The sequence below is a fragment of the Homarus americanus genome, unplaced genomic scaffold (genome assembly GCF_018991925.1).
Source record: "Homarus americanus isolate GMGI-L3 unplaced genomic scaffold, GMGI_Hamer_2.0 scaffold54347, whole genome shotgun sequence".
Classification (NCBI taxonomy): domain Eukaryota; kingdom Metazoa; phylum Arthropoda; class Malacostraca; order Decapoda; family Nephropidae; genus Homarus; species Homarus americanus.
The window spans coordinates 164,687-192,041 of NW_024715291.1; the positions used below are offsets into that span (position 1 = coordinate 164,687).

At 46.4% G+C, this 27,355-nt stretch overlaps 1 protein-coding gene across 2 annotated transcripts in view; it reads left to right on the forward strand.

Moving 5' to 3' along the window:
• Nucleotides 1-7,209: 7,209 nt before the first annotated feature.
• The window catches only part of LOC121857296 (unconventional myosin-IXb-like), a 116,214-nt gene continuing 96,068 nt past the window's right edge, over nt 7,210-27,355 (forward strand). For both annotated transcript variants that reach the window (XM_042353288.1, XM_042353294.1), the window contains exon 1: nt 7,210-7,859. In XM_042353288.1, the coding sequence (XP_042209222.1) occupies nt 7,769-7,859 (91 nt within the window). In that variant the 5' untranslated portion in view covers nt 7,210-7,768. The remainder of the gene's footprint in view (nt 7,860-27,355) is intronic.

Sequence of the window (27,355 nt, forward strand, 5' to 3'; positions counted from 1 at the left end):
ACAATAATTTATCTTATCTCAAATCGCTGTTGATGTGAGTCGTTTGGGGCTCTACACACCGTATAATTGGCACGCCGTGACAAGCTGAACTACTAACGTGGCGTAAACCATAACGAAAGCGTGGCTGAGGGTCCGTGTTAAGCCATCTAAGTACACACGAAGATCATGCCTCTGATAACTGGTTTGCTGTGTGATTGCTTGTGACCTTCAGTGACAAGAAAATAACTTCCTTTGCGTTTCTCTTGCTCTAACTGTGATCTGATGGTGATGTTGTGATGTTGTGATGTCAGGTAGAACAGTGGGTGGTGTGTAGAGACTAAGAGGTGGCAGTGTGTGTTTACAGGGTGAGTGTTGTAGGGTGAGGGAAGGAGGAGACGGTGTGTCGCCACAACAGAGACGTAAGTTATGTTACCCTGGACCGACTCCCCATCAGATACGCCGCCAGACAACACGTAAACGCTCCCTCCCAGCCGCACCTGCCGCGTCTACTTGCACCACACCTTCTGCTGTCCTGGAACCCTCTTACTACGCCTTCTGCTGTCCTAAAACCCTCGTACTACGCCTTCTGCTGTCCTAGAACTCTCGTACTACGCCTTCTACTGTCCTAAAACCCTCGTACTACGCCTTCTGCTGTCCTAGAACCCTGGCACTACGCCTCCGGTTGTTACATACTATCTATACACGTCATCCACCAACTACGTAAGTCATCCATCAGCTGCACAAGTCATCCACCAACCACACAAGTGACCCACCATCCACACAAGTCATCCACCAATCACATAATAAGTCATTCACCAACCACACAAGTCACTCACCATCCACACAAGTCATCCACCAATCACATAATAAGTCATTCACCAACCACACAAGTCATCCAATAATTAACCACACATTAAGCCACCCAACAACCAGCAGTTATCCAATTAACCACACATGTCTTCCTTCCTTCACCCACCATGTATTGAGATCGGGTCTCATCCAATGCATAGAGGTCGTTTTCCTTCATCAGTCGCCTCGTATTCCTCGATCTTAGTCTATGATTCCCTTCAGTGGCTCCTTCAGCCTGATGGCAGTGCTCAAAGGGCTCTCTAGTTCGATGGCAGTAGCCAGTGGCTCTTCAGTCTGATGCAGCAGGGCTCAGTGGCTCTAGTCTGATGTTGGGTGGCCTGCGGCTCTCTCAGTCTGATGGCAGTGGCTCAGTGGCTCTCTCAGTCTGATGGCAGTGGCTCAGTGGCTCTCTCAGTCTGATGGCAGTGGCTCAGTGGCTCTCTCAGTCTGATGCAGCAGTGGCTATGCTCAAATTGAGGCAGCTCAGTGGCTCTTATTCGATGGCAGTGGCTAAGGCTTCTCTCAGTCTGACGGTGGCTGGAAGCCCTCAATGTCTGGAGGCAGTCATATTTCTACTTAAAGTGTAGTGACTGTCTGCTTGCTTCATATAAGTCATTGTGTGAAGAGTACGTGTTTTGTACGTGTTTTGTACGTGTTTTTGTACGTGTTGCTGTACGTGTTTTTGTACGTGTTTTGTGCGTGTTTTTGTACGTGTTTTGTGCGTGTTTTTGTACGTGTTTTGTTTGTCTGTTTCCCTTTATGTTTTGGCAAGGTAAGGGTGAATAGACACACACACACACACACACACACACACACACACCAAAAAAGTAATATTCCAAACGGGGGTTAAACCATCCTCCTCAAAAGGTTATAGGTGAAGTAAGTAAGACGACTTCTTAACACAAGGACTAGGCTTTTTTGTGGAAGTCAATTGAGGTTAGAAGGTGAAGAAGAATGTTGGAGATGGATGTTGGAGATGGATGTTGGAGATGGATGTTGGAGATGGATGTTGGAGATGGATGTTGGAGATGGATGTTGGAGATGGATGTTGGAGATGGATGGTAGAGATGAATGTTGGAGATGGATGTTGGAGATGGATGTTGGAGATGGATGTTGGAGATGGATGTTGGAGATGGATGTTAGAGATGAATGTTGGAGATGAATGTTGGAGATGAATGCTGGTCACATCTCTCATCTCTCCCGGTCACTCCTAACACCTGGTGCTACTCCCGACACACTATGCGGTGACCCGTGGCTCTGAGCTGCATCCTGTATGAGAGAGAACACTGCTGGTGAGTTCCTTCACTGTTATACTGCTGTGTTATGTGAGGCTGTGTTATGTGAGGCTGTGTTAAGTGAGGCTGTGTTATGTGAGGCTGTGTTATGCGAGGCTGTTTTATGTGAGGCAGCATTATGTGAGGCTGTGTTATGTGAGGCTGTGTTATGCGAGGCTGTTTTATGTGAGGCAGCATTATGTGAGGCTGTGTTATGTGAGGCTGTGTTATGCGAGGCTGTTTTATGCAAGGCAGCGTTATGTGAAGCAGTGTTACGTGAGGCAGCATTATGTGAGGCAGCATTATGTGAGGCAGCATTATGTGAGGCAGCATTATGTGAGGCAGCATTATGTGCTAGTTTTATCCCCTGAAATGAACTCTATAAATAAAACTAAAACTGGCGTAAATGGATGATTGAATTGAATTGGAGAAGCGAAGAAAATAATATTAAAAAGAAAAAAGATTTATGAATATGTGTAAACAGTAGACGCATGACATAGTGTTTGTATAGACTATCTGCCAGACGTGTGTTAACTTTTCTTGTTTGCTCTCCAATGATAACTATTCTCTCTCTTTCAACACACACACACACACGCACACACACACACACACACACACACACACACACACACGCATGATGAAGTCGCCTGTTGCATGAAAGATGTTATTTGATATTCCTTGAGAATTAAATACATACCGAGGTTAATGACATTACCCATGGCTAGTAATGTTTTGTTTAAAGATTCATACGTGTGTGAAATTTATAATTGAAACACATATGAAAAAGATGGTTAAATCTAATGTAATGTAGATATAACTTAAAAAAAAATATCATATATATGTTACGTGTAAAATGTTTCTTGATAATTTATATAAAAAAATTAAAAGAAGGAAATATTGATTAAATTCGGGTAATATTATATCAATTCAATACTCGTGTCGCTTTAAGTCTTTCTTGGGACAGTAAATGTGGATAAGTCAGTCAGTCAGTCTCTCTCTCTCTCTCTCTCTCTCTCTCTCTCTCTCTCTCAGTTAATATCTCCTCTCTTGTACGTTAAATAAGCTGTTCCTATCTCTCTCTCTCTCTCTCTCTCTCTCTCTCTCTCTCTCTCTCTCTCTCTCTCTCTCTCTCTCTCTCTCTCTCTCTCTCTCTCTCTCTCTCTCTCTGTCTCCTGGTCATGTATGGCACAGATTGAGGTCTTATAACTGGCAGAAGTATGATTGGTCGAGGAATGGTTAGGTTAGGTTAGGTTAGGTTAGGTTAGGTGAGGAGCAGCATCATGGATATAGTCTCGAGTCGTCATGGTGGTGATGGTGATAAGTGATGGTGTTGGTGATGGTGATGGTGATGGTAGAGAGGATTTCTTTTATTCGTTTAGCCTAGGGAAGCGAGACGAAAGCACCTAGAAGCATACACTCACGCGCGTGCAAATAATATCGAATACACAAACACACATATTACACACACAGAGACACATGCATTATACACACACACACACACACACACACTGCTAATGATACTATACCATCCAGAATACGTGGTAAATGGTCCTTAAGTCAACTACATTCACTCAACAGAGCAGTTTATTCTACCTCGTGTCTCCCTTTAGCCTTACACAGTTGCCCTCTTTAACCACACAGCTACACAACCCAGCCACACAGTTAACACCATTCCTTTACACAACTACGCAACACAATCCTACAATTAAATCCTCGTTTACAGAGTTACGCATCACAACCACGCAGTTATACAACCCCCAACCGTACAATTACACAACATAACCACGTAATCACACAACACGACCACATTGTTACACTAGCCAACCAGACAATCATATAACTCAACCACACACACACACATACACACACACACACATTAATACGATCTTACCACAGAATAACACAATTATACCCATTACACATTTACAACACCCTGGACCACACAATTACACACCCACCTACCTAACTCAGATCTCCCTGTCAATACCCTTCCTATTTTTATGACAGGATGGACAAGATGTAAGAGAAATTCCAAGACACACAAGTGATGGTGGGACGAGTTTTTTTTTTTTTCCTCAGGTCTAAATAAACCCGGCCAATGGGAAGTCTTGTAAGTGCCCCTTGTCAGACCTCAATACTGGAGACGTCGAAGGCTGGTTTATTGTGCCCCTGTGCTGTGTATATTGGGCCCTAAGACACCCTTAATTAGTGGACGAGGTGTGTCTGTGTGTGTGTGTGTGTGTGTGCGCGTGCTCTTAGAGTTGTTGTACAGAGGATTGCGTGTTTGGCTGTGGTTAGGTTCTGTGACAAAGTAATAGCGTGATTGTGGTGAGGTTTTAAGACAGAGTGGCGAGTTTGTGACGTAGTTATACTCAGGTTATTACAAAGTGGGAACGTAATTAGGCTCAGGGTATTCCAAAATGCTTACGTTAATGAACACAAGAACACAATAGTGAATACAACAGAGGGACACAGACACTACCAGAAACACTGATATTTCTGGAAACTTACCCTGTACCTCTTGATCATGACGTGGCTACATCTCACGTTACGTCGTCATGGTTTTGCCGAGCTGGAGAAAAAGTGACCCAAGGTTAAGAAACGAAGACCTTTAGATGGTTTCTTCGACAAGTTGTGCCGTATCTGAGACAAATCTTCAAAATTAATTATTACTTACGACCAAAGCTGAACTGTATAGAAGAGGCTATGGGGAATTTTTAGTCTGGTATTGAAGTTAAAATCTAAAGAATGTTGGAACGATATGGATTACGTGGATCAGCTCCCCCAGTGGTCGGAATCTGGTAGCTGGTGCAAGTATGTGGGGTCTAATATGATCCCCAGATACGGTTTACTCTGGAATGTCTTATGGCTTATTTGGTACAGTGTTTGGTTGACTCTATTACCTGGAGGTGATTGGTCTATCGTCATGAGGTCATTGATTCCATGAACTGAGATTGGCTGGATGATGAAAGTGACGTCATTAATCTTAAAAGCTTGGATTATATTCTTGTTGTGCTCGGTGGTTTACCTATGAGGTAAAGTGAGACCACAGTCCTAATAGGCCCTACTTCTAATGGGCCCCAGTCCTAATAGACCCCAGTCTTAATAAACCCCAGTTGTAATGGGCCCCAGTCCTAATAGACCCCAGTCTTAATAAACCCCAGTTGTAATGGGCCCCAGTCCTAATAGGCCCCAGTCGTAGTAGACCCCAATCCCAATAGAGCCCAGTCCTAATAGGCACCAATCCTAATAGACCTCAATCCTAATAGACCCCAGTCCCAATAGACCCCAGTCCCAATAGACCCCAGTCCCAATAGACCCCAGTCCCAATAAGCCCCAGTCCCAATAGAGCCCAGTCCCAATAGACCCCAGTCCCAATAGACCCCAGTCCCAATAGACCCCAGTCCTAATAGACCCCAGTCCTAATAGACCCCAGTCCTAATAGCACCTATCTTACAACCTAACCATTAACAGTGGATCATTTTGTGCCTGAAGCCCCCCCCCCATTGCACTAGAACCTGAACCCACAACCCTATCCAGGTGACGTGTGTTATATAGCACTGTGGTGTTGATGGTGTTGATGGTGTTGGAGGTAAAAGAGATTACAAGAGGCACAGAATCTTCAGTTGTGGTGGTGGTGGTCCTGTTGGCGTTGGTATTAGTAGTGGTGGTGGTGGTGTTGGTGGAAATGGTGTTGGTGGAAGTGGTGTCAGTGGTGGTAGTCGTAGTGTCAGTAGTAGTGGTGGTGGTGTTAGTGGTGGTGTCAATGGCGGTGTGGTGATAGTGTAGTGGAATGGTGATAGTTTTAGTTAGGTTAATTACCAGAGATTTAGTGGTGGTGGTAATGGTGGTGATGTTGGTAGTAGTGATGGTGGTGATGGTGTTATGGTACTAAAGATAGTGTACAGGTAAGAGTGAGTTTGCAGTGAGGAAACAACAGTGTAACAGTGACAGTGTAGTAGGAGAGTGAGTATGTTAGTATGTGTCGGGTGATGGTGATTGTATAGCAAGAATACAATAGTAGGATAATAGTGTAATAAATGGGGGCACAATGGTAGAGTGACAATGGAAGTATGGAGGCTAATGGGAAATATATGCCAAATCATCGTAATGTAAGAGGGAAGAGTTAGTGTAGCGTGATGGTAGCGTAATGGTAGCGTGATGGTAGTGCTATGGTGGAGTGGCAATGACAGTGTGGTAGTGAGATAATAGTAATTGTATGGTAGTCATGGTAGCGTGTGTGGGTAGTGGAGAGGAGAGGCGTTAGCGTGTGTGGCGGCAGTAGAGGGGCGGTAATGAGCAGCGAGATACATACTAACCTGCTGATAGATTAAAGTGGTGGGCGGGTGGTTGGCGGCAGGGTTTAGCGGGTGGTAGGATGGGCGGGCGGGCAGGAGGGTGGGCGGCTTACCATACCCACTCTACTCTAGAATCTGTTATCGCATCCGGGCAGACCATCATGGGAAAACCTGCCCACCGCCCCCCTGCCACAAGGCCAAGAGTCCTGTGGCAGGGTGGGGGAGGCGTTCGTGCCATCAGGGGGTGACAAGATGGCCAGATTACCACCATGATTTATTTCTCTCTCAAATGCAATGTGTTGGGAAAGGGGGTTGTGTGCGGCGTTGGCATGGGGCGTGGGCGTGTGTGTGGGCAGGGGCGTGGGCGTCGCGTGTTCAGGAAGCCAAGAATGTAAGGAGTGGGACACGAGAGTGGTCAGATGCCCGTTGGGGATGGTAGCCTGCTGGTGTTATTCTGTATGCGGCGCCCATTCCTCCCACCCTCATCTCTACGGCAGGGTACCTACTCCTAAGTTGCCAAATAATCTTTTTATGGAAATTAGGATAAAGGTTGACGAAGAAGAAGACATTGACAACTATCAGTCAACAGTGCGGCTGACATAAACAATGAAATCACACAAATAAGATATTTCCATTAGACGGAATCACACGAATTTAGGTGTTTACCGAAATTCCCGAAGAGTGGATGTTGTTGCGTTGAGCCAATGAACGGCGGGCTGGGAGACCACGTGACCGGCGCGGTGCTGCCCTCTGTGCTCAGGTACGGCGGCGGGGAGGCTGCTGCTCACCTGGTGCAGTGGTGAGGTGAACAGTGAGCAAGATGGAGAGGCGCAGAGTCGTCCACACTCGCGATGATTCAGGAAATTCCTAGTGTCCTGCCCATACTTTAGACCGACGCAGTGTGTCTCGCGGTGGATGAGTGCGGAGATGTAGTAGTGTCGGCAGGAAGTTATGATTGAGGAAAGATTTTGCATGATAATGTCCAGTTCGTGCCATATGTAACTGTTGTTGTGTACCCAGAGGTGGAGTTGTGCGTTCGTGTCAACAGTGTTAAAGTTGACAGTCGTGTGTGCCATTTGGTGTGCCGGGTGGACCAAACTTGGAGACGAGTGGCGGCCGACGTTGCGTGTGCGGCAGTGTCCTGGTGAGATGCGTGGCCCAGCGGCCAGTCGGTAGTGGTGGGCATAACCAGCTCACTGACAAATAGCTACTGGAGCCACGTCTGGCCAGCTCAGCGGCCTGAGCGCACCACGGACCCAAGCCTCACTCTCAACCCATGTGCGAGGAACCCTATCCCGAGCTGCCCTATGATCCAAGGTGGCTGCCACACGCTCCGCAGGGGCAGCCGACCCGACACCGCCCGTAAGGATGGCAACTCTAGGGCTCTCCAAAGTCTTCATTCTCGATAAGTACTTTACGGAGCTCCAAAAATTCTGGGAAACGGAAAAGAAACTTCAAGGTAAGATACATAGTGCTGGTATTAACGTATGTATGTGCTGGTATTGACGTGATAAATGTGTGTTTTCATGAGAGGGGCGGCGAGGTGGGTGCTGGCTATTGAGGCGGAGTTCTTCACGAGCCGCATGATTGACAACCACTTATTAGGAACTCCTGAAACTACCGTAAGCCCGGTAGCCCGGCTCCTGGCTTTCTGCCTCCTTACCTTCTACTGTTTTTTGCTAAGTAGTGTTTATCTACTGTGTTTCATTCTGTGAACTACTTCAGACTTCTTGTTTAAGTCCCAACACTTACCTTTCACTTATCCCATACAAACATTCCCCTCGTGTAGTGTTTTACTATACAACATAACCTGATCCTCAGACGTCTACCTCACAACACGTGGGGCAACAGATACTATACAGCCTTGCCTGTTTGTGGTTCATGTTACGTTTTTCCTCTTACATCACTACCGTGGGAAGATCTGGCGGAAAATTTCCACGTTCTTCCGGCAGCATTGTCTGTTTCCCGCTCCGCCTTCGATGTTCAAGTCAGCATGGACTGGTAGTGATCATCTCCGTAGTGTTTACAAATGCTGCGCTGTATGCTGCAGCTACCATCGACCTTGGCCAGGGTTCTCTCACTAAACACCTGACAGTTCGTCACACGTGTTGTACCACCGACCTTTTGAACTCTGCAGAGGGACCTTGAGGCAATGTTTCCCCCGGCAGCGGAAGAGTTCCATTAGGGCACGGAGGGAGGGTAGACTCCTCCTGTTAACAGAAGCGAGCTAATGCCTCACTAAACAACAGTCTCCCGCTTATCGCACTAGTAGATTATCAAGAATTACCGATGTAAATTAGGGTTGAGCTGTGTATGATTATATAAACATGATGGAAATAGAACACGAACATAAACTTGGAATGTAATACAAGGAAGTGCAAGATTCTTTTCTCAGTACTTGCAGAGAAAACACATGATATAAATATAAACTTTTTACCCCTGAAACAATTAAGAACAATCAGAAGCTAAAAAAATTGTAGTTAAGATAATACTATAAATCCCTTGAAACTAAAATGGACAGAACAGGTTAATCTCTTAGCTTCTGGCACTTAGGTTATTATAAACACTTCACTTAGATTAGTCGCTACGGTCGCATTGAAATCTCTCAGAAAACGGTGGATTACTTTCTAGTGGTGCGTTCAAGTCACTCGCGTCCTCTGAGGGAAACAGGTCCTTTACGGTATCAATGCTACTGAGATTCAAGACTTCATTCACTTTGTGGAGATTTGTGGAGAGACTATTTTTATAATGATGTTTTAACTTAGATATGAACATAAATACACTCGGGATATCTCTTCCTTTACGTATAGTTAGTAATTAATGATGTTGTACTATAATTATCTCACACACTAACTACAGGTAATACAAAGCTCTGTGGCAATAATTCCTTAACGATGTAACATTTACACCTAAGATTGTAATTGTTCTCGATTGTTCGTGTTTCTCTACATTGTTTACATTATCAAAAACACATTCGTACTGGTGTTTTATGTAAAGAGACAGTGTCCAGTAATAATAGAATACTTGAATACTGAGTTTATGCTCCTGAGTGGGTGATCACCTCCCTCGGGGCAGCTGATGTGGTCTATCGTGTGCAGTGAAGGCAGCAGGTCGTGATGACTCAGGGATACGAACCAAAAATACGCCTCAAGCATTTCCTTCCTTCACAGCTCTTTTTATTCAAGTTATTATTGAGGAAGTCTCACGATTCAAACGACACAGCCTGAAGCCTTAACTGTTAAGTGGTTTAACTGCAGAACAAGTGTACGAATTACTTAAGTAACTCGCAGTAACATTATTCCGAACTTTTGAGTATCGTACAACAACGGTAAATACATTAGTTTAGTTCAAATAGTTCCCAAAGAAAGCTCAGCAATCTTCATCTTCATAATTTTAATGTCACAGCAGAATAGTAAGAATGTAGTACATTAGAAATAATCTTCATAAGTGGGTGTTTTTTTTTTGCAGAATGGTCGATAAACCTGCAGAACAACTGGTTACATTGCAGGCTTTTCTGCACCTTTTATAAGAAGAATTATAATGAGCATTAACACCGCTCACAATATCCTACATATTTTCATTTTTTTGTGAATGAGTATGAAACCTGAGTGTGTTTGTTTACATCAGTCATCCATGTATACGTAGGGGCAGGGAAGTATGACAATATTTTAAACTCTTCTTTCCAAACATCCTTCTTCACGTAATCATTTCACCTTATGATAAACCAGACCCGAACGAGGCAACACTCCATCTAGATACACACACACACTCTCAACCAGTCCTAATTGACTCTCTAACCTTGACCTTTTGACCTTAAAGACATAATCATCGTGAATTATGTCTTGATCAATACCTGTGCCGAGACTAAACTTGCTGACATCATCCATTATTGAGTCAAGGTGCTGGCAAACAGACGGACAGACAGGCGAGACTAAAGACTCTGTCCACGGCAATAAGGGAAGCATCATAAGACCCGTCTACAGATACTGATGAGCCACGAGGAGCTGATAAATGAATAAATCTTTAAAATGAAGTGTTTATTTCTTCAGTATAATCTATTTGGCACTTGTGTCATTTCCCAGCGGTGAAAGTTTCCCCAACATAACAAGAATCTTCAGGACTTACTTTCCCCTCTCTATCTTCGATATGTGTTCAGAGGTTCTCCCTACATGCACGTTGGTAACTACAGGCTGTGGCTCTTTCCCCTCGAGATCCTTCTGCCTTCAATAGAGATATCAACATTGCTAAGTTTTTCCTCAAGAAAGTTAATTCATTTTCTAGGATTAGTTTTCGGGTTGGTATTTTCCTGCTCCAAACTCCTCGTTCCCATTGTAGAGTCGTGTATAAAGATATTAAATGATTCCCATAATTTAGGTATATATTCGAGGCACCGCCCCCCTCCTCCCTCTCTACCCGAGGTGATATATACATACTGCAGTGTTTTTCCCGGCCTGAGGGTGAGGGGCGGCGGACGAAGAGGTAAGGGAGGGACTGAGGGAGGGAAGGTGGCCAGAGCCTCATTACTACTCTTGTAATCTCACTCAAGTATCAAAGGACTAATGATGATCGTGTGTGAGGGCTACGTAGCCAGTAACCGGTAAGATCCCCCATTGAGATATCGTAATGGAAGACTCTAGCAACCAGGGCGGCCTATCTTCCCAGTCAGAATGCTTCATGAGTTTCTCAAGGCTTCGGGTTTTGAGTTATGCATATTAGAACCATCAACGTGTTGGCTACATAATGATGGAAGCGAGGAACCGGCTCAACGTACCCGGCTTGCCTACCTGTGTGTGTGTGTTCGTTCCCCGCCCCACCTGTACCACACACCCGCTCCCTCACAAAGCCACTGAGACTCTATTGTCCAATAAACTTGTCCTTAGGTGTATTAGTAGACTAAGAAGCCATGTCGTATGCACTCAGCCATCTCATTCAGCCATCTCACCCAGCCATCTCAGTCAGCCATCTCACCCAGCCATCTCAGTCAGCCATCTCACCCAGCCACCTCATTCAGCCATCTTACTCACCCACCTGACTCTGCCATCTCACTCACCCACCTGACTCTGCCATCTCACTCACCCACCCACCTCACAGACCCACCCACCCACCTCACTCACCCACCCACCTCATTCACCCACTCAGTCTCATGTGTCTGAACCAATCTCCTCACTACCCCTTCTCTCCTCCACCTCACCTACCGCTACATCGCCTACTATACCTTTTCCTCTCTCGGATGTGTAGACGGTGTAGAGGTTGTAGGTTCCCAGATATAACGGAGTGTAGTGAGAAGTGTATGTGTGTATTTAATAGTTCACTGTGCATTGAGGTGACGTCAACCCGGATCTAGTTGAAGAAAGCACAATGGTACTGGATTCTTATATAGTGACTGTTAAATACCGACTATATGACATAGGAAGACTAGCAAGAGTGGCTGTGTTAGAACACTTTAAGTTACGAGTTCCTCCTCTCAACATCTCCTCTACAGAAGCCGAGGAACTTAGACAACATAATGGAACATCTACCTTTCCTAAACTGGGTTCATTAAACTCTAGTAATTATAGCTGCGATTATTTACACTGAATTGTTCTAGTGTGAACACAATAGGTGGGGCGGTGCGTGGCGGGGCATTAGTATTCCCGGGTGTGTGTGTACAGGTACGAGAGGCCCGCCTGCCTCTCGCTGGCCACTCACTTCCTGCCTTAATGTGTCAACTAACGGAACGCTGGAATATAATATTACCTGACCAATACACCTGCAGTGTATTAATCATAAACGTGGGAAATTATATATTTATACAGACACAAACAAGGTGGTAACTCGTTGCATTCGTTTATTGGACGTACTCATAGGTGAGTCGTACACACCTGTTACGCTTACATCTTCATATTTACCTGAACTTCAGTGGAAACATTTGTATTTAAGTATATACGTTCAAATTATATATATATATATATATATATATATATATATATATATATATATATATATATATATATATATATATATATATATATATATATATATATATATACACACACACACAATAGTAGGGGCTGGGGACCACCCGTGAAGTAGTCCCTGCCCAGCTGCCTCACCAGGTCGGGGCCACCTCTAAGCTCTAGCCGAGGGCGGCCCGGACACCCTCTGTACGCCCCTGGACTCCTGCTAGGCGACTCTTGCTGCCGTCCTTCAACGTCCAGCTTGTCCTTCTTCGGCAGTCATGCCATCTCGGACCTGCTGTGCTCATTTTATACACCAGTGAGCTGCTATACAGGTGACCGTGGACACAGCGTAGCAGGTAGCCAGGGAAGGTACCAGTGATCTGTCCACTTTATGTCAGAGGGTCGTGGCCAGAGTCCTGTTGTCAGTCTTGTGGCTAGACTATCATGGCCAAGAACATTTTGGGCAGGTCTAGGTGTCATGGCCAACAGCACTAATGCTAAGCAGTCTTAGTCAGGGCACCCTGGACAAACAGCTTCGGCCAGAGACCTGTGGTCAGAGCACCGTGGCAGGGACTGAGGGATCACCGGGCGAAGTATGTTAGGGCAGCGCCGGAAGGCCAGTCAACAGCGTTGGAATGTCAATGACATAATGAGGGGGTGCCTCCTGCTCCTTCCTCACAGCACCTCCTCCACTCCTTCACAGTGCCTCCTGCTCCTTCCTCACAGTACCTCCTTCACTCCTTGACGGTGCCTCCTGCTCCTTCCTCACAGCACCTCCTCCACTCCTTCACAGTGCCTCCTGTTCCTTCCTCACAGTACCTCCTTCACTCCTTGACGGTGCCTCCTGCACCTTCCTCACAGCACCTCCTCCACTCCTTGACGGTGCCTCCTGCTCCTTCCTCACAGGTGCCTCCTGCTCCTTCCTCACAGCCTTCACCTTCCTCACAGTACCTCCTTCACTCCTTGACGGTGCCTCCTGCACCTTCCTCACAGCACCTCCTCCACTCCTTGACGGTGCCTCCTGCTCCTTCCTCACAGCACCTCCTCCACTCCTTCACAGTGCCTCCTGCTCCTTCCTCACAGCACCTCCTCCACTCCTTCACGGTGCCTCCTGCTCCTTCCTCACAGCACCTCCTCCACTCCTTCACGGTGCCTCCTGCTCCTTCCTCACAGCACCTCCTCCACTCCTTCACAGTGCCTCCTGCTCCTTCCTCACAGCACCTCCTCCACTACTTCACGGTGCCTCCTGCTCCTTCCTCACAGTACCTCCTCCACTCCTTCACGGTATCTCCTTCCCTACCTCACGATTCCTTCTGTTCCCTCCTGCTTCCCTCCCTCACGGTGTCTCCTGCTCCTCCCTCCTGGCGGGTCAGGAACTGTTCGTAAATAAATGCGTGTTAAGAGGGCACGAGAACAAGAGTGTGAGGGGGATGATCACAGCCTTCCATTAACTGAGTATAGACTGAGGTAACCTGCGTCTTGGGAAGCAATATAAAACACCTGATAAGTTACAGTAAAGTTCTTAAAGGTGAATACGTATATGACTAAAGAGAGAAGAGCTTAAATAATATATCTACCAGTTTCATATTTACATGGTAACATAAAGCTTAGAGGGAATCCAATTCCCTGGGTATTTATATGAAGAGTCTAGTAAATAAAAGAACTTAGCTCCGTAAATAAGGGTATGGAAGAGGTGAAGAGAGTGGGGTGGTAGAATAACATACCAAAGTACAGTGGGTAGAGGAAATAGAGAAAATTACAGTCCAGTTAATGAGGGTAAGAATGACAGTGATGGTTAGGTCTCCCGCCATCCATCACAGGTGTCTGGGGGTGGGGGTGACTCAGCACTGTTTTCCCTTCCTTGTGCCTCTGACTTGGATCCACCTCAACTCACAGAGAGAAAAACATCAGTCATTCAGAAACTACATCATACCAGCAGATTCCAGCTCATTGATTTTTTTCGTCTATTGATGTTTGATTATAGTGAATCACGATGGTGTAGCAACGAGCTTCTCTGGTACCAAAAAACTGATACCGGAAGCGAAATTGACCTCGTGACATCACCTAATAGCATTCTGGAGGAGGGGGGTCTATTAACCTTGTTTTCGTCGGATTAGATTCAATAAAATCATTTAATCATACCTACAGTTTCTCATGGAAAGTAAAGCGAACATCAAGAGGTCGATCAACTGTACTTTGTGACTCTCTTTAAGAACGTTCACCAAGACTAAGCAGCCAACGCGATATTGATCTCTATTTGATATATTTTGGTGAGGGAATGAAGGTGGTGTTATCCTACGTGAGTCTACAAAGAGTCCTGGGGGTGTGGTGGTGTTGGTGTGTGTTGTTGGTGATAGTGAGTGTTGCTGTTGGTGAGTATTGTTGGTGATAGTGAGTATTTTTTGGACACTTGTACTCTCTCTCTCTCTCTCTCTCTCTCTCTCTCTCTCTCTCTCTCTCTCTACTTTCCTTTCTGCTTTTTTTCTCCTTTTCTTCTCTCTCTCTCTCTCACTCATTCTCTTTAATCTTCCTTTCTTTCTCTCTTTTCCCCTATTTCGTCCACCATTCTCTCTCTTTTTCCTCCCACTCACTTCTTTCTCTCTTTATCCGTCTCTATTTCCCTCTCATCTTCCTCTTCTTTTTTTCTTTTCTTCATTCCTCTCTTTCTTCTTTTTCCTCTATCTGTCTTTCTATTTCCTTACCGATACAATAAAAACTTTCTTTAATTTATACATTATTAATTAGACTCTACTAATATATATATATATATATATACATAACTAATCAAGAATCATGATAATATACCTAATTATTTAAGACTCATGATGTAATTAGCCTTTCCTTAAAAAATATATAATTAATTACCCCCTAAAACATTATAATTAATTACCCCTAAAACATTATAATTAATTACCCCTAAAACATCATGATTAATTATACAGCGGTGGGAGTATAATGATATATAACACCTGAGTGATTATTAGACTCGGGTCGACTCAGGCAGGTGTGTTCCTAAGGGTGAGATTGATGTATCCATAAATTCCAGATTCGGCCTTAGATATCAGACTAGGTACGTACGTGTGTGTATGAGGCTTTTGTTTTGTTATTTTCCTTTTATTTTCCCTTTATGTTTTGTTTATTTTATGTATGTATGTATGTATGTATGTGTGTGTGTGTGTGTGTGTGTGTGTGTGTGTGTGTAATCAAGTTCAATCAAGGAAGGAGGTTGATTGAGGTCTGTTCTTCAGGCTGGTGTCGTCAGGTGAGGTAGAAATCAATCACGATGTTCTTATATTTGTCTTTCGTCAATCTGTTGGTGTTGTTGTGGATCGCTTCAGTATCGTCGGTTCATATTTGGGTATATTAATAAGAGAGGTTCTCATTGGTCGTAACGTACCTGCCTCTACCACCATGTCATACTACGGGAATGTTTTGGTAAGAGCGGCATTTTTTAGCCTGAAGGGAAGGTGGATCGGTAGGAGGGGAGTCTAGGCCTATAAGTGAGGGAGGTGAGGTAGGAGGTTGGTCGCGGCGTGAGGCCTTGACTGGCTGTCACTCTCAACCACCACCCATGAAAGTTCTCTCATTACTGGCCGTAGACAATGACGAATTAGCAAATATTACCGAGTGTGTGTGTGTGTGTGGCAGCCGGTGGCGTCCCTGGTAACATGTTTGGAAGTGTGTGTGTGTGTGTGTGTATGTTAGGTCCTTCCTGGAACTCTCACATTAAGAGGTGTCCGCCATACGAAAGAAAAAGAAGAATCGCTCGATGATGTCAACACACGGTGGGTTCCCATTAGTTTATGACAACCAAAAAAGTGAGAGAGAGAGAGAGAAAAAAGATCATGTTAAGACTCCGGAAGATTGTTGTTCCTAGTGAGACGATGTTTTGTGTGGGGCGATCTTGGAAGAATTTTCGGTTCTAATATAAAGTTCCTATACCGCAGCCTGCTTTACCATAAAATTAACCTAACCTCACCCCTCAGATAGAGTTTTAGTGTTCAATATAAAGGAGAAATAAGCAATGGTGTCTCATCTTCATATGATCTCAGTTTTCTTCGCTCTAAATCCCCCCCTCTCCCCCCCCCACCACCATTGAGAAAGTTAACTGTAACGAGTTTAAACAGTTATTTTACCTTTATCGTGCTAAAGGTTTTCACCGCTGGCATAATAAAGTGTCTGGAAAATCTTACAAGTGGGATTTAATTACATCGTTGGCTCACACCGCGAATTTTCCTGTTGTTATTTTTTTGAAGTTACACTGAGAGGTTTTCTTTACCCCGACACACCAGGAAGAGTCTTGCTGTGTTGTAATCTCACGTTCTTGGAAGGCGTTACTGTACTTTAACCTCACGATGCTAGATTACCTTAGTGTGTGTGTGTTAAGCTTACGACACTACACGAGCATCTGTTGTACTTTAAGGTTACACAGATGGAAGAATACAGTGAAAAGTTTAGATTTGCTTTTAGGGAGGAAAGGAGATGTGTAGGGGAGATAATGTGTGTGTCGAGGGAGGGAAGAGGAAGTGTAAGCGTTTGGGAGAAGGCTGGTGTCTTGAAGGGTGAGGAGGACTAACTGTGGAGGCAGGACGTGGCGTGGGTTGTGGTGTGGGGGTGTGAATGTTCTCTTAGGATGGACGGGGTGAGGGTCTGAAGGGCCATGAGTCACGATGGTATATAGACCTGATCTCTGGACATCAGTTTACCACGACTACTTTTTTGGGGTGTTGTATATGAGAGACTACAAGAGTGACGTCACATAGGGCCAAGGATGTTTACATTTCACTTCTTAGTCCTTGGGGGAGTGAAGAGGAGGAGGAGGAGGAGGCCAGGGTGGGGTATGGCGATCCCCAACCACAACCGACTTAGGATGAGCAGCTCACCCCGCGTCCTTTAGCAGCGGCGTTGCTATTGGCATGGAAGGACTAATCCCATAATCCCTTGCTCGCGCTGGCCACTCTCAAGGCGTCGCAGGATATTAAATGTCTCAGCTCGTCCCCAGAGTACTCTACTTGTTTGTGGTGAGTGATGTGAAGGTAGGAGTAAGATGTCGTGCTTTATTGGAGCTGAGGAGTTGCTGGTGGGTGAAGAGGAGGGGGAGGAGAGCGATGAATGTAGAGGACAAGATAACAGCGGTCCAACTGACGGCCTGAGGGCTCATCATGGTCGCCGACGAATAAAAGGCCACGAGACTCGCTGGGTCCGCTGGTGGTGGGGCCTCCGGACATGAAGAACACAAATGGAAGGTGGTCTTCAAACATCTGTGTCTCTCTGGTCACGACGCAGCACCCGCGGGCCCGCCCACACCCACCATTTGACTAGATCTTAAATTCGCGTTTGGGTGTCCGTTTGTTTCTTAGCGCGATGAGATCTGGTTCCTGCTGGTTGTGGTCTTGTATAGCTTATATTTTACGTTACTAGACGACCAGTGTTGATACTAAGATGGCCAGGTTAGGGATCACTGAGCTGGCGTGTTACTACTAGTGGGGGTAGGAACAGGACCCTTAATTGGCGTAATAGAAGCTGACGTGTAATTATCTTATGTGTTGGGCTGTGAGTCACATCTGGACACTTCTTTCCTTGTAACCCCGACTCTGATGACCACTGTTACACCTACCTCTGCCAACCACATCCTCTCCCACATAATTTATCGTCATTTTCCATTCACTTTTCATTATCCACTTCATCCATACAGCACCTCACCTCTCTCTATGTCCTTATTTTCTCTTACACTTGTCATACATAGTCTTTCGTTTCGTGACATTTCATATTAAACCTTTCATCTTCTACAGCTTCAGTTTATATACATGCTCCCTAGTCAAGTATGGCAGCTCACGTCTAGGCTGTACCGTGTGTGTCGTCGCCCTGATTCTTCCAACGGCCATGCCACACACTCTTCCCACTCCATCGGTTTATCACCTCTGTGGACCAAATTCATTCACTTCTGACTCGTGTGGCTTTCCTCAGCTCAAGGTCACTCTACCCAGGATATGTTAGGAGAGCTACAGCCCGAGGTGTCAAAGTTGTGAGCTCAGGTCTCGAAAACCTATTACCGAACCCTTGAACCCCTGAATCCCCGAACCCATTGTGAAGATAAGAGCCAATTTTCTAATTAATAAAGCAAAAAGAATCTTATACTAATTAGATTCGTATTCATTATGACTTTATTCCGCATTTAAAAAAATAAATTGTAACAAACTGTCATAAATAACATCAATAAAATAAATTATTAGCAAAATGGTTCCGTTATCTCTGTAAGGGATTCGGGTTCGGGGGTTCGGTAGCGGGTTTAAGGGTTAGTCTGTCAACACCACAGCAGCAGAAGTAGTAGTAGTAGTAGTAGTAATAGTAGTAGTAGTAGTAGTAGTAGCAGCAGCAGCAGCAGTAGCTTGCATCCTCTTGCTGCCATCACCTCCAGGCCCTGACGGCCTGCCGCCTTATTCCTCTGGAAAAGAAACCAGGATGTAGGCCTATAGGGGTGGGGGAAGTGCTGAGGCGGATCATCGGAAAATGCAAAATGGAGGTGGTAAAGGATGATGTCAGGGCAGCAGCAGGGAACCTACAAGTGTGTGCTGGCCACCAGGCTGGCGGGGAGGCGGCCATTCACGCCATGAGATTGATATTTGAGCAGCGTGATTGTGAGGCCGTTCTCCTGGTGGATGCTTCAAACGCATTCAACATACTTAACCGCAAGGCTGCACTGCACAACATCAAGATCAAGTGTCCAAGCTTTGCAATGTATGTTGAAAATTCGTATAGGAATCCATCAGACCTCTATATAGTAAACAACAAGGCTCTAAGAGGTGATACCATCTTACAGTCAACCGAGGGAACAACACAGGGGGACCCTGTTGCAATGGCAATGTATGCAATTGGCCTATCAGTGCTCCAACAAGAAATAAAATTTGAAACAACTGGGGTCAAACAAGTGGCATATGCTGATGACCTTACAGGAGCAGGAAAAGTGGAGGGCATCAAAAAGTGGTGGGACTTGGTAACATCGCGAGGTCCACAAATATACCACCCAAACGCCAGCAAGTCCTTCCTCATCGTGAAGCCAAAACATTATGAACGGGCATTGGAGGTTTTTGGCGGAAGTGAGGTCAAAATAACTAAGGACGGCCAAAGACATCTAGGCGCAGTAATTGGCACTGCGGACTTCAAGACCGAGTACGTGGCGGGAAAGGTGAATGAGTGGGTTAGTGAAATCCAAGCTCTGTCTGAGATTGCTAACACAGAGCCACATGCGGCCTTTGCTGCATTCACCCATGGAGTCAAGCATCATTGAAACTACCTGATGCGTACTATCCCTGATATCGGACCCCTCCTCCACCCTCTGGAAGAAGTTATCAGTGTCAATTTTATTCCTAAATTTGCTGCCACTGAACATCAAAATTCACTTAAGCTCACGGCAGCCCTCACGGACCACATAATAGCCCAGAATGCAACAGGGGAAATGGATACCAGTGAGGTAAATAAGATTCGTAGGTCCATTACGACAGATCGACAGCACTGCCAAAATGATAAGTTGCAGCAACTGTTGCTGCAGGTACCAGAAAATTTGAAAAGAAAAGTAGCTATAGCGCAGGAGGTGGGCGCCTCGAACTGGATAACTATGTTACCGATAAGGGCAAATGGTTTCAGACTTAATAAACAAGAATTTACAGATGCCATTGCTCTAAGGTACGGTCGGCCAGTAGAAGGTTTGCCCTCCCAATGCGTGTGTGGCTCTTCCTATGATGGCGATCGCGCCATGGTGTGCAAGAAAGGGGGCTTCATATGCATGAGGCATGACAAGGTAAGGGACGTCACAGCAAATATGTAGAAGGAAATCTGCCGGTATGTAATGGTAGAACCGACCCTCCTTCCATTGGATGGTGAGATCTTCCAACACAGGACTTCAAACACATCTAACGAAGCCTGTGTGGACGTCAGTGCTCGAGGATTCTGGAGGCGGGGACAGCGAGCTTTCTTCGACATCAGGATTTTTGATCCCATGGCCGCATGTCACCGTAACCTAGCTCTCGATGCTGCACATAGGAGGAACGAGAACGACAAGAGAAGGGCATATGGGGAGAGAATTCAAAACGTTGATCAAGGCAGCTTCACTCCTCTAGTGCGTTCACAACCTCTGTGGATGGGAATTGCGCAAGATGTTTCTACGCCAGACTCAAGTGGAGTTGATCTCCGAACAGCCAGCAGTTCTTTGGAAGTTACAGCGCCACAGCCTGGATGAGATGTCGACTGTCTTTCTCTCCTTTCGGGTCGGCTTTGCTCTGCCTCAGGGGAACGAGGATTTCTGGCCCCAACTCCTGACAACTGCTGCAGAGATAACTATGAGGCCACAGTCACCGAACGCCGCACAGACTTGTGGCTCAACTAATTTTACCACAGATAGGATAGCTACTTATGTATTATTAGGATATTTAATATTAAGGTAATTAAATGGTGGCGAAGGTGTACATGGGGAGAGGCTGAGGCCACGTAAAAAACAAAAAACAAAAACAAAACAATCGTAGTGTGTAGAGAGGAAGAAAGAAGAAGTAGGTGTCATGATCTAGCCTCTGTCTCTCCTGGGTGTCTTTCAATACTGTAATTCACTGTAAGAAAATTTTGCTGAGACCCACACTGAGCAACAAACAGCAAAAAATAAATACAAATTGCATATATTCCATCAATTTTCGAGTTCCTATGCGTCACCATACTGTTGAATCAGCTGGTAGGACACACACACTAGCAGAGGAAAGTTATTTGTATGGGGAATAACCTTTACAGCTCTTTTCAGTATATTTTTAGGTAAAGTCAGTCAGAGTAGCCTTGGGGATCGATAGCAAGGAAGACCATTTATAGCCGAATCATCCTCTATCACTTAGACCAACTCCCTTCACATACCTCCAGTGCGCACCTTTCTCGCGGTCTGAATTCTTGTTGGTCGTTACTTTTCATTTCTCTTCATCATTATTCACTGTCCCAACATCATTAACCTTTAATGGCGCCTCTATTCCTCTCCTCCTGCTTTACATTACATCTCATCATCTCATTTTTTTTCAGCCAATCTCTTGTTGTTTCATCTTTTATTCATGTTTCTTCGTCGTATTTGTTGGGCTTTCTCATTTTCTCCATCCTTATGCATTCCTCATCTCCACGCAGGTAGAGAGGGAGGAGAGATCCCCCCCCCCCTTCCCCTCATGTAGACGCCTGGGTAGGTTCGGGTCGGTGTGTTCCTCTGACTGGTGTGGCAGGCGTTGCTTGTGTCAACATTACTGTGTGCTATAAAACCCGCCGCGCCCCTTCGTCCCTCCAAGAGAACTATCCCGGCGTTGAGAGAGCGTCCAAGAATCTGGTATTTTTGGTCCTCGCCGTTATGAAGGTGTAAATATAAGTAGTATAAGGTTTAGTTCTACGATGGGTCATCCTGAATAATGCAAGGCTTACCTGTGTCTGTCATCAGCTGGCCTGAGGGCAACTGGCGTGAAGTGTTTGCGTCTCTACTGGTGGACGGCAGACAACTTGATGCGTGGCTCGCCCTCTGTTACCTTCTATCACACTACCTAATTAACCTTTCTCATTCAAATAATGAATCAATGTTTTCTTATGTATCTACAGCCCAAGCTGCAAAAAAATCTGAGACAACACATTTAGTACACTTGTTCTTTCGCTTAAGCAGTATTCATAAATTCGTACCCTTGTGGCTGGTTGGGCAGTAACTCGGGCGGTCCTCCCCGACCAGTGTGTCGTGTACGTGCTGTGAACCTGAGGCGTATGTCAACAAAACCCTCCGACTCTCCAACTCCTCTTGTAGTACACACGTCGGCCGTCGTCTCCTGCAGTAAATAATATGTTTACGACTGTCAGGACAGACGAGCAAGTCGCCTCATCAGATATTCCAAAAATGATTTATGCTTCTCTGAATTTGATGATACTCGGTGACCATAACTTCATTGCCAAGATAAGTGGTGATTAATGAAAAACTTTGTATAATTTTCATGGAGTTTTAGCAAGAATTCTCGGGTCACTTCTGTTTTACTGCGAGAAATACAGAAGGAAAATACACACCCACTTTGCATATGCATTATTCTCACAATGCCAGGATGTCTTCTCTAATTAAAACACACTGTAACAGACGCGCCTGTGTACTTTAAACCTGATCAAAGTCAGATATCCATTTGCATATTGCCCGAGCGATTACGGGTTAGATGAAATCAATTTCAGAAATGAGTAAAAAAAGTAACCATTGAACCTAGATTCCACCGGATAATGAAATCACTTCATATTCATATCTGCAACTAATGACATGTTCTTGTCTATAATTGTTGCCGCAGCTTCGGCTGGGTTTGTTGCCGCAGCTTGGGCCAGGCTTGTTGCCGCAGCTTGAGCCGAGTTCCTTGCAAGTTGCAACACAATTATCTCGGACAGACTCGTTCCCCAGCAGCGCCTGCCCTTGGGTGGTGGCTGCCTGCCCTGCTGACCGCTCCTGCCCGCCACCACACCTACTTCCTCCCAGTCTTACTTTTTACGTTTTCTTCACTTTCTACGATGATCTTGTGGACTACTTTACTACAGGAGCTGCCCTGGTGTAGGGAATCTCTCCAAAGAGCTTCAAGGTTAATCGTCTATATTTCATCTCACTCGTCTTTACTTCTCTGTTATTTTTACCCTAACAAAATACAATGAATTTCTCTATCAAAAATCATTATTTAGATATGAGAGCGATAATGTGAAAGTACTTGATGACTGTGTTGTGTTTAGAGAAGTGGTGAAGGCTGGCTGAGTGAGGCGGACGGTGGGGAAGGAACCAGCCATACTTGCCTAGTGAAGGAAATGCTCTTAAGACGGTACTTTGCTTGGATTTGCATAGTGTGTTGGATAAAAAAAAAGCTTTTGACTGTTCGAGAAGATGATTGTGTTCGTATATCATAAGGAAATGGCCGACTACGGTTGCTTTCGTGCGCTGTTAGGGAAGACTTGAGTTAACTTGGCTTTTTTGTGTTGTAAGACATTGACCGAGTTTATAGCTGTGTGTGTGTGTGTGTGTGTGTGTGTGTGTGTGTGCGCGCGGAAGCTACACGGGTCATTGACTGCATGACTATGGTGCGTTGATGTACCTCATGACAGCAGCTCTTGTGTTCATGCACCATGAGACAGTAGGTGAGTGAGTCACACGCCTGCATTATACGTGTCAACACTGCAGCAGCGGCCTTGATCCAGTGAGAGTCTTCCAGCAGGTGCTTCTCCACGCCTTACCACCAGCAGGTCGTCGGGTGGCAGAAACCTCCTGAAGAACTTGAAGAACGTGAAGAGACTGCAATAAACACAAAGATATTGCTAATTGTGGCCATCACCATCAAGGCCCTACGGAATCTCTCGAGCCATCCAACGACTTGTGCTCATTGAAAGTATAATGAAGTTTGTGCGAGTAGTAAACTTAATGTCATCCACTCATTCGGTCAGATGAAACAGAGCGTAGCTGCCCGGGAGAGACATAAAAGGCAACACAGCTCAGAGGAGGGAGACTGGAAACAAAAGTGTAGTAATGGTGAACTCAATGAATGACTCCTGCATCCACCGCTAATGAGCACTAGAGGAGAATCTTCAATGACCTAAGCAACTGTGTCTTCTGCCGCTGTACGGTGAGCATCGCAATGAAGGTACAACTGGCTGCCTTCCTCCCCCCCGCCCCACCCCCTTCCTCCCCCCCCCCCCCCCTTCCTCCCCCTCCCCGCCCCACCCCCTTCCTCCCCCCCCCCCACCTGACTTAAGTGTGGAGGGAATTAAAGAAGACCCTTGTAGATTTCTCATAATTATAGGTTGTTGTGTTATTAAGTCTTCAGGAGCGTCTTGTGAACATGTCGCTGAACAAAACTTTTGAGGAATGAACAGATAGTTCTTAAGGGGTGATGGTGGTGTTGGTGGTAACAGGAGGTGGGGGGGGGAGTGATGGAGAGGGAAGGATGGAGGGGGGGGAGGGCTGTAGAAATATAAGGGGATATTCTTTTTAAGTAGAGAAGGCGGAGCTTTAGCACGTGAGTAGCAGCTTAAATAGGTCTCACTTGTTTCAGACATGGTGCGGGGATGAGGATGATGGTTGTATTAAGAGGAACATACGAGTACATACGTGATAACGAAGCCTCAGTCAGGAAATTAGCCTGAGTTAAGTGGGTCGATGGTGAAGCCTTCTCCTGGGTGAAAGGTGTTATGTCTTGTGCAAGTATTGTGCAGGTGACCACCGGGCCATTACCTGGTGAAATTTTTCTTTCAATTCAATGATACTTAACGAAACTTTTGGTAAATTTAGGAACATTATGTAAAATAATTGTTAAAAATTAGGCAGAATATTTGTTCTGTGTGATATTTATCTTCTTTATATGTATTGTAATAAGATGTGGTTTATCGCCCGACTTTGTGAGCCTGGATAGAGGTTCATGTTTCGTGTTCATCAAAATAAGTAGGAAGGAAGGACCACATCATGGCGGGTCTCTTTGATTACGTTTAGGACAATGGCTCTATGTCGCTTACTTTATTGACAGTTGATTATGAAGTTCATAGAGGTCAATGTTCTCTGTACATTTGTGAGTCCTTTAATTATATTAAAAACAACTGAGGAGATGGACGCCATTTATAAAGGATCTTGTTATTCTCAGCTCCTGGTGTTAGTATAGATGGTGGTGTTGTTGTAGTGGGTGACACGGAAGGGGTGAGGTGGCTCTAGACTGGTGAGATGACTGCCCACGGCTACACGTCGCCACCATATACGGAGGAGGAGAGAGAAAGGCGCGTCCCAGCAGCTGTCTCTAGGCGCGCTCATCCACTGGAGGAACACCTGAGTCCTGCCTTTGATAAGGCGCAGGGCGGCAGGTCCCGGTCTGGCGTGCCATTACACCTCCTTACCTGTAATCAGTGCCGGGCTGCTACCTGGCCGCGGCACCCAGGGGAGGGAAGGCAGGAGCTAAGCTAAGGAGGGCATCGACATCGAGAGAGGAGGGGAGTATGTGTGTTTATGTTGTAGGCTACACAGCTAAGAGGTAGGGCAGGCGTTAGGGAAGTCCTGTGGCCAGGTGAGCTTAATGCTTCACGCACCGGAAGTTGATCATTTTACCTGGCGCGAGGAGCACACGCTCGCCCTCCTCGCTGACCCTTACGTGCTATTGTCCGCCCTCCCCCTTCACTTCTGCATTCCTCCCTCCCACCCCTAACTCCCTGCTACATTTATCCCCTTTTGTGCCTTTTTTTGTGTTGATCATGTACTCCCCTGCGGCCGCGAGTGTCCCGCCCCGCACACCAGGCACGCTTGTTCCTGCTCACGCGAGGTGTAGTGCGACCCCCAGTGGCAACCCTCCACCACACGCGAGGCTCCCTCCCCCTTAGCGGTACACCTGCCCTTCCTGCAGCACCCTTGCCCCTCCTACAGCACCCTTACCTCTCCTACAGCACCCTTACCCCTCCTACAGCACCCTTACCCCTCCTACAGCATTCTTACCCCTCCTACAGCACCCTTACCCCTCCTACAGCACCCTCCTACACCCCCCCCACAGCACCCCACCCCCTCCTACAGCACCCTTACCCCTCCCACAGCACCCACAGCTCCCACAGCACCCCACCCCCCTACCCCCACCACAGCTCCCACCCCTCCCTGCACCCCACCCTCCACAGCACCCTTACCCCTCCTACAGCACCCTCCCACAGCACCCTTACCCCTCACAGCACCCTTACCCCTCCTACAGCACCCTTACCTCTCCTACAGCACCCTTACCCCTCCCTACAGCACCCTTACCCTCCTACAGCACCCTTACCCCTCCTTACCCCCTTGCACCCCTCCTACCACCCTTACCTCTCCTACAGCACCCCCTCTACAGCACCCTTACCCCTCCTACAGCACCCTTACCCCTCCCTACACAGCACCCTTACCCCTCCTACAGCACCCTTACCCCCTCCTAGCAGCACCCTTACCCCTACCCTCCCACAGCACCCTTACCCCTCCCACAGCACCCTTACCCCACAGCACCCTACCCCTCCCACAGCACCCTTACCCTCCCACAGCACCCTTACACCCTCCCACAGCACTTACCCTCCCACAGCACCCCTACAGCACCACCTACAGCACCCTGCACCCTTACCCCTCCTACAGCACCCTTGCCCCTCCTACAGCACCCTTACCTCTCCTACAGCACCCTTACCCCTCCTACAGCACCCTTACCCCTCCTACAGCACCCTTACCCCTCCTACAGCACCCTTACCCCTCCTACAGCATTCCTACCCCTCCTGTTGTGTGCCTGCAGATCAGTGCATTTTGCTGTCCAAAGAATTTTCAAACGCTCGGAGACACATCAGCTTTTATTCCCACGTTAATTCATCGACGCAGAAGATCGGCTCTAACAGCATCCTCGTCCGCGGCTTTTGTGGGTCGTGGGGGTCCGTCCGAAGTAGCCACCCTCCCTCCATCTGTCTTGCTGCTGGGATAAACGAGAATGGATGGAATGTTCGCGTGTTGTGTGTTTTTATGTAGAGGAATGATTCTACTGCCAGAGTGACATTTCGATTCTGGAAGGTGTGTTCTTCTGTGGCGTTTTGTAATAGTTCACAGGACTCGGGAAGATGAGGGGTGTGGGGGTAATGGTGGTGGTAATGGTGGTAGTGGTGTTGATGGTGGAGGTAGCGATGGGAGAGTTGAGGAGGAATGAGAGTTAAAGTAGTGATGGTGATTATGGTAAAGGTGGAGATAGTCATGGTGGTACGCTCAGAGAGTTTGGGATTGTGGTGGTAATGATGGTCGACTTGCAATAGTGAGAGACATGGGGTGATGGTGAAGGACTCAGGGTGATGGTGGTGAGGGTTAGAGTAGTTGTAGGATTAGGAAGTTAAGGGTAGAGCTGTGGTGGTGAAAAGGGGAGAGTGAGGGAGGCAGTGGTGGTGGTGGTGGGTACTGAAGATGAGAGATGGGGAGGAGGTGGTGATGGTGATGGGCACGGGAGGTGGGAGATGAGAGAGTCTGGGATGACTGGTGAGTAAAGAAACTTGG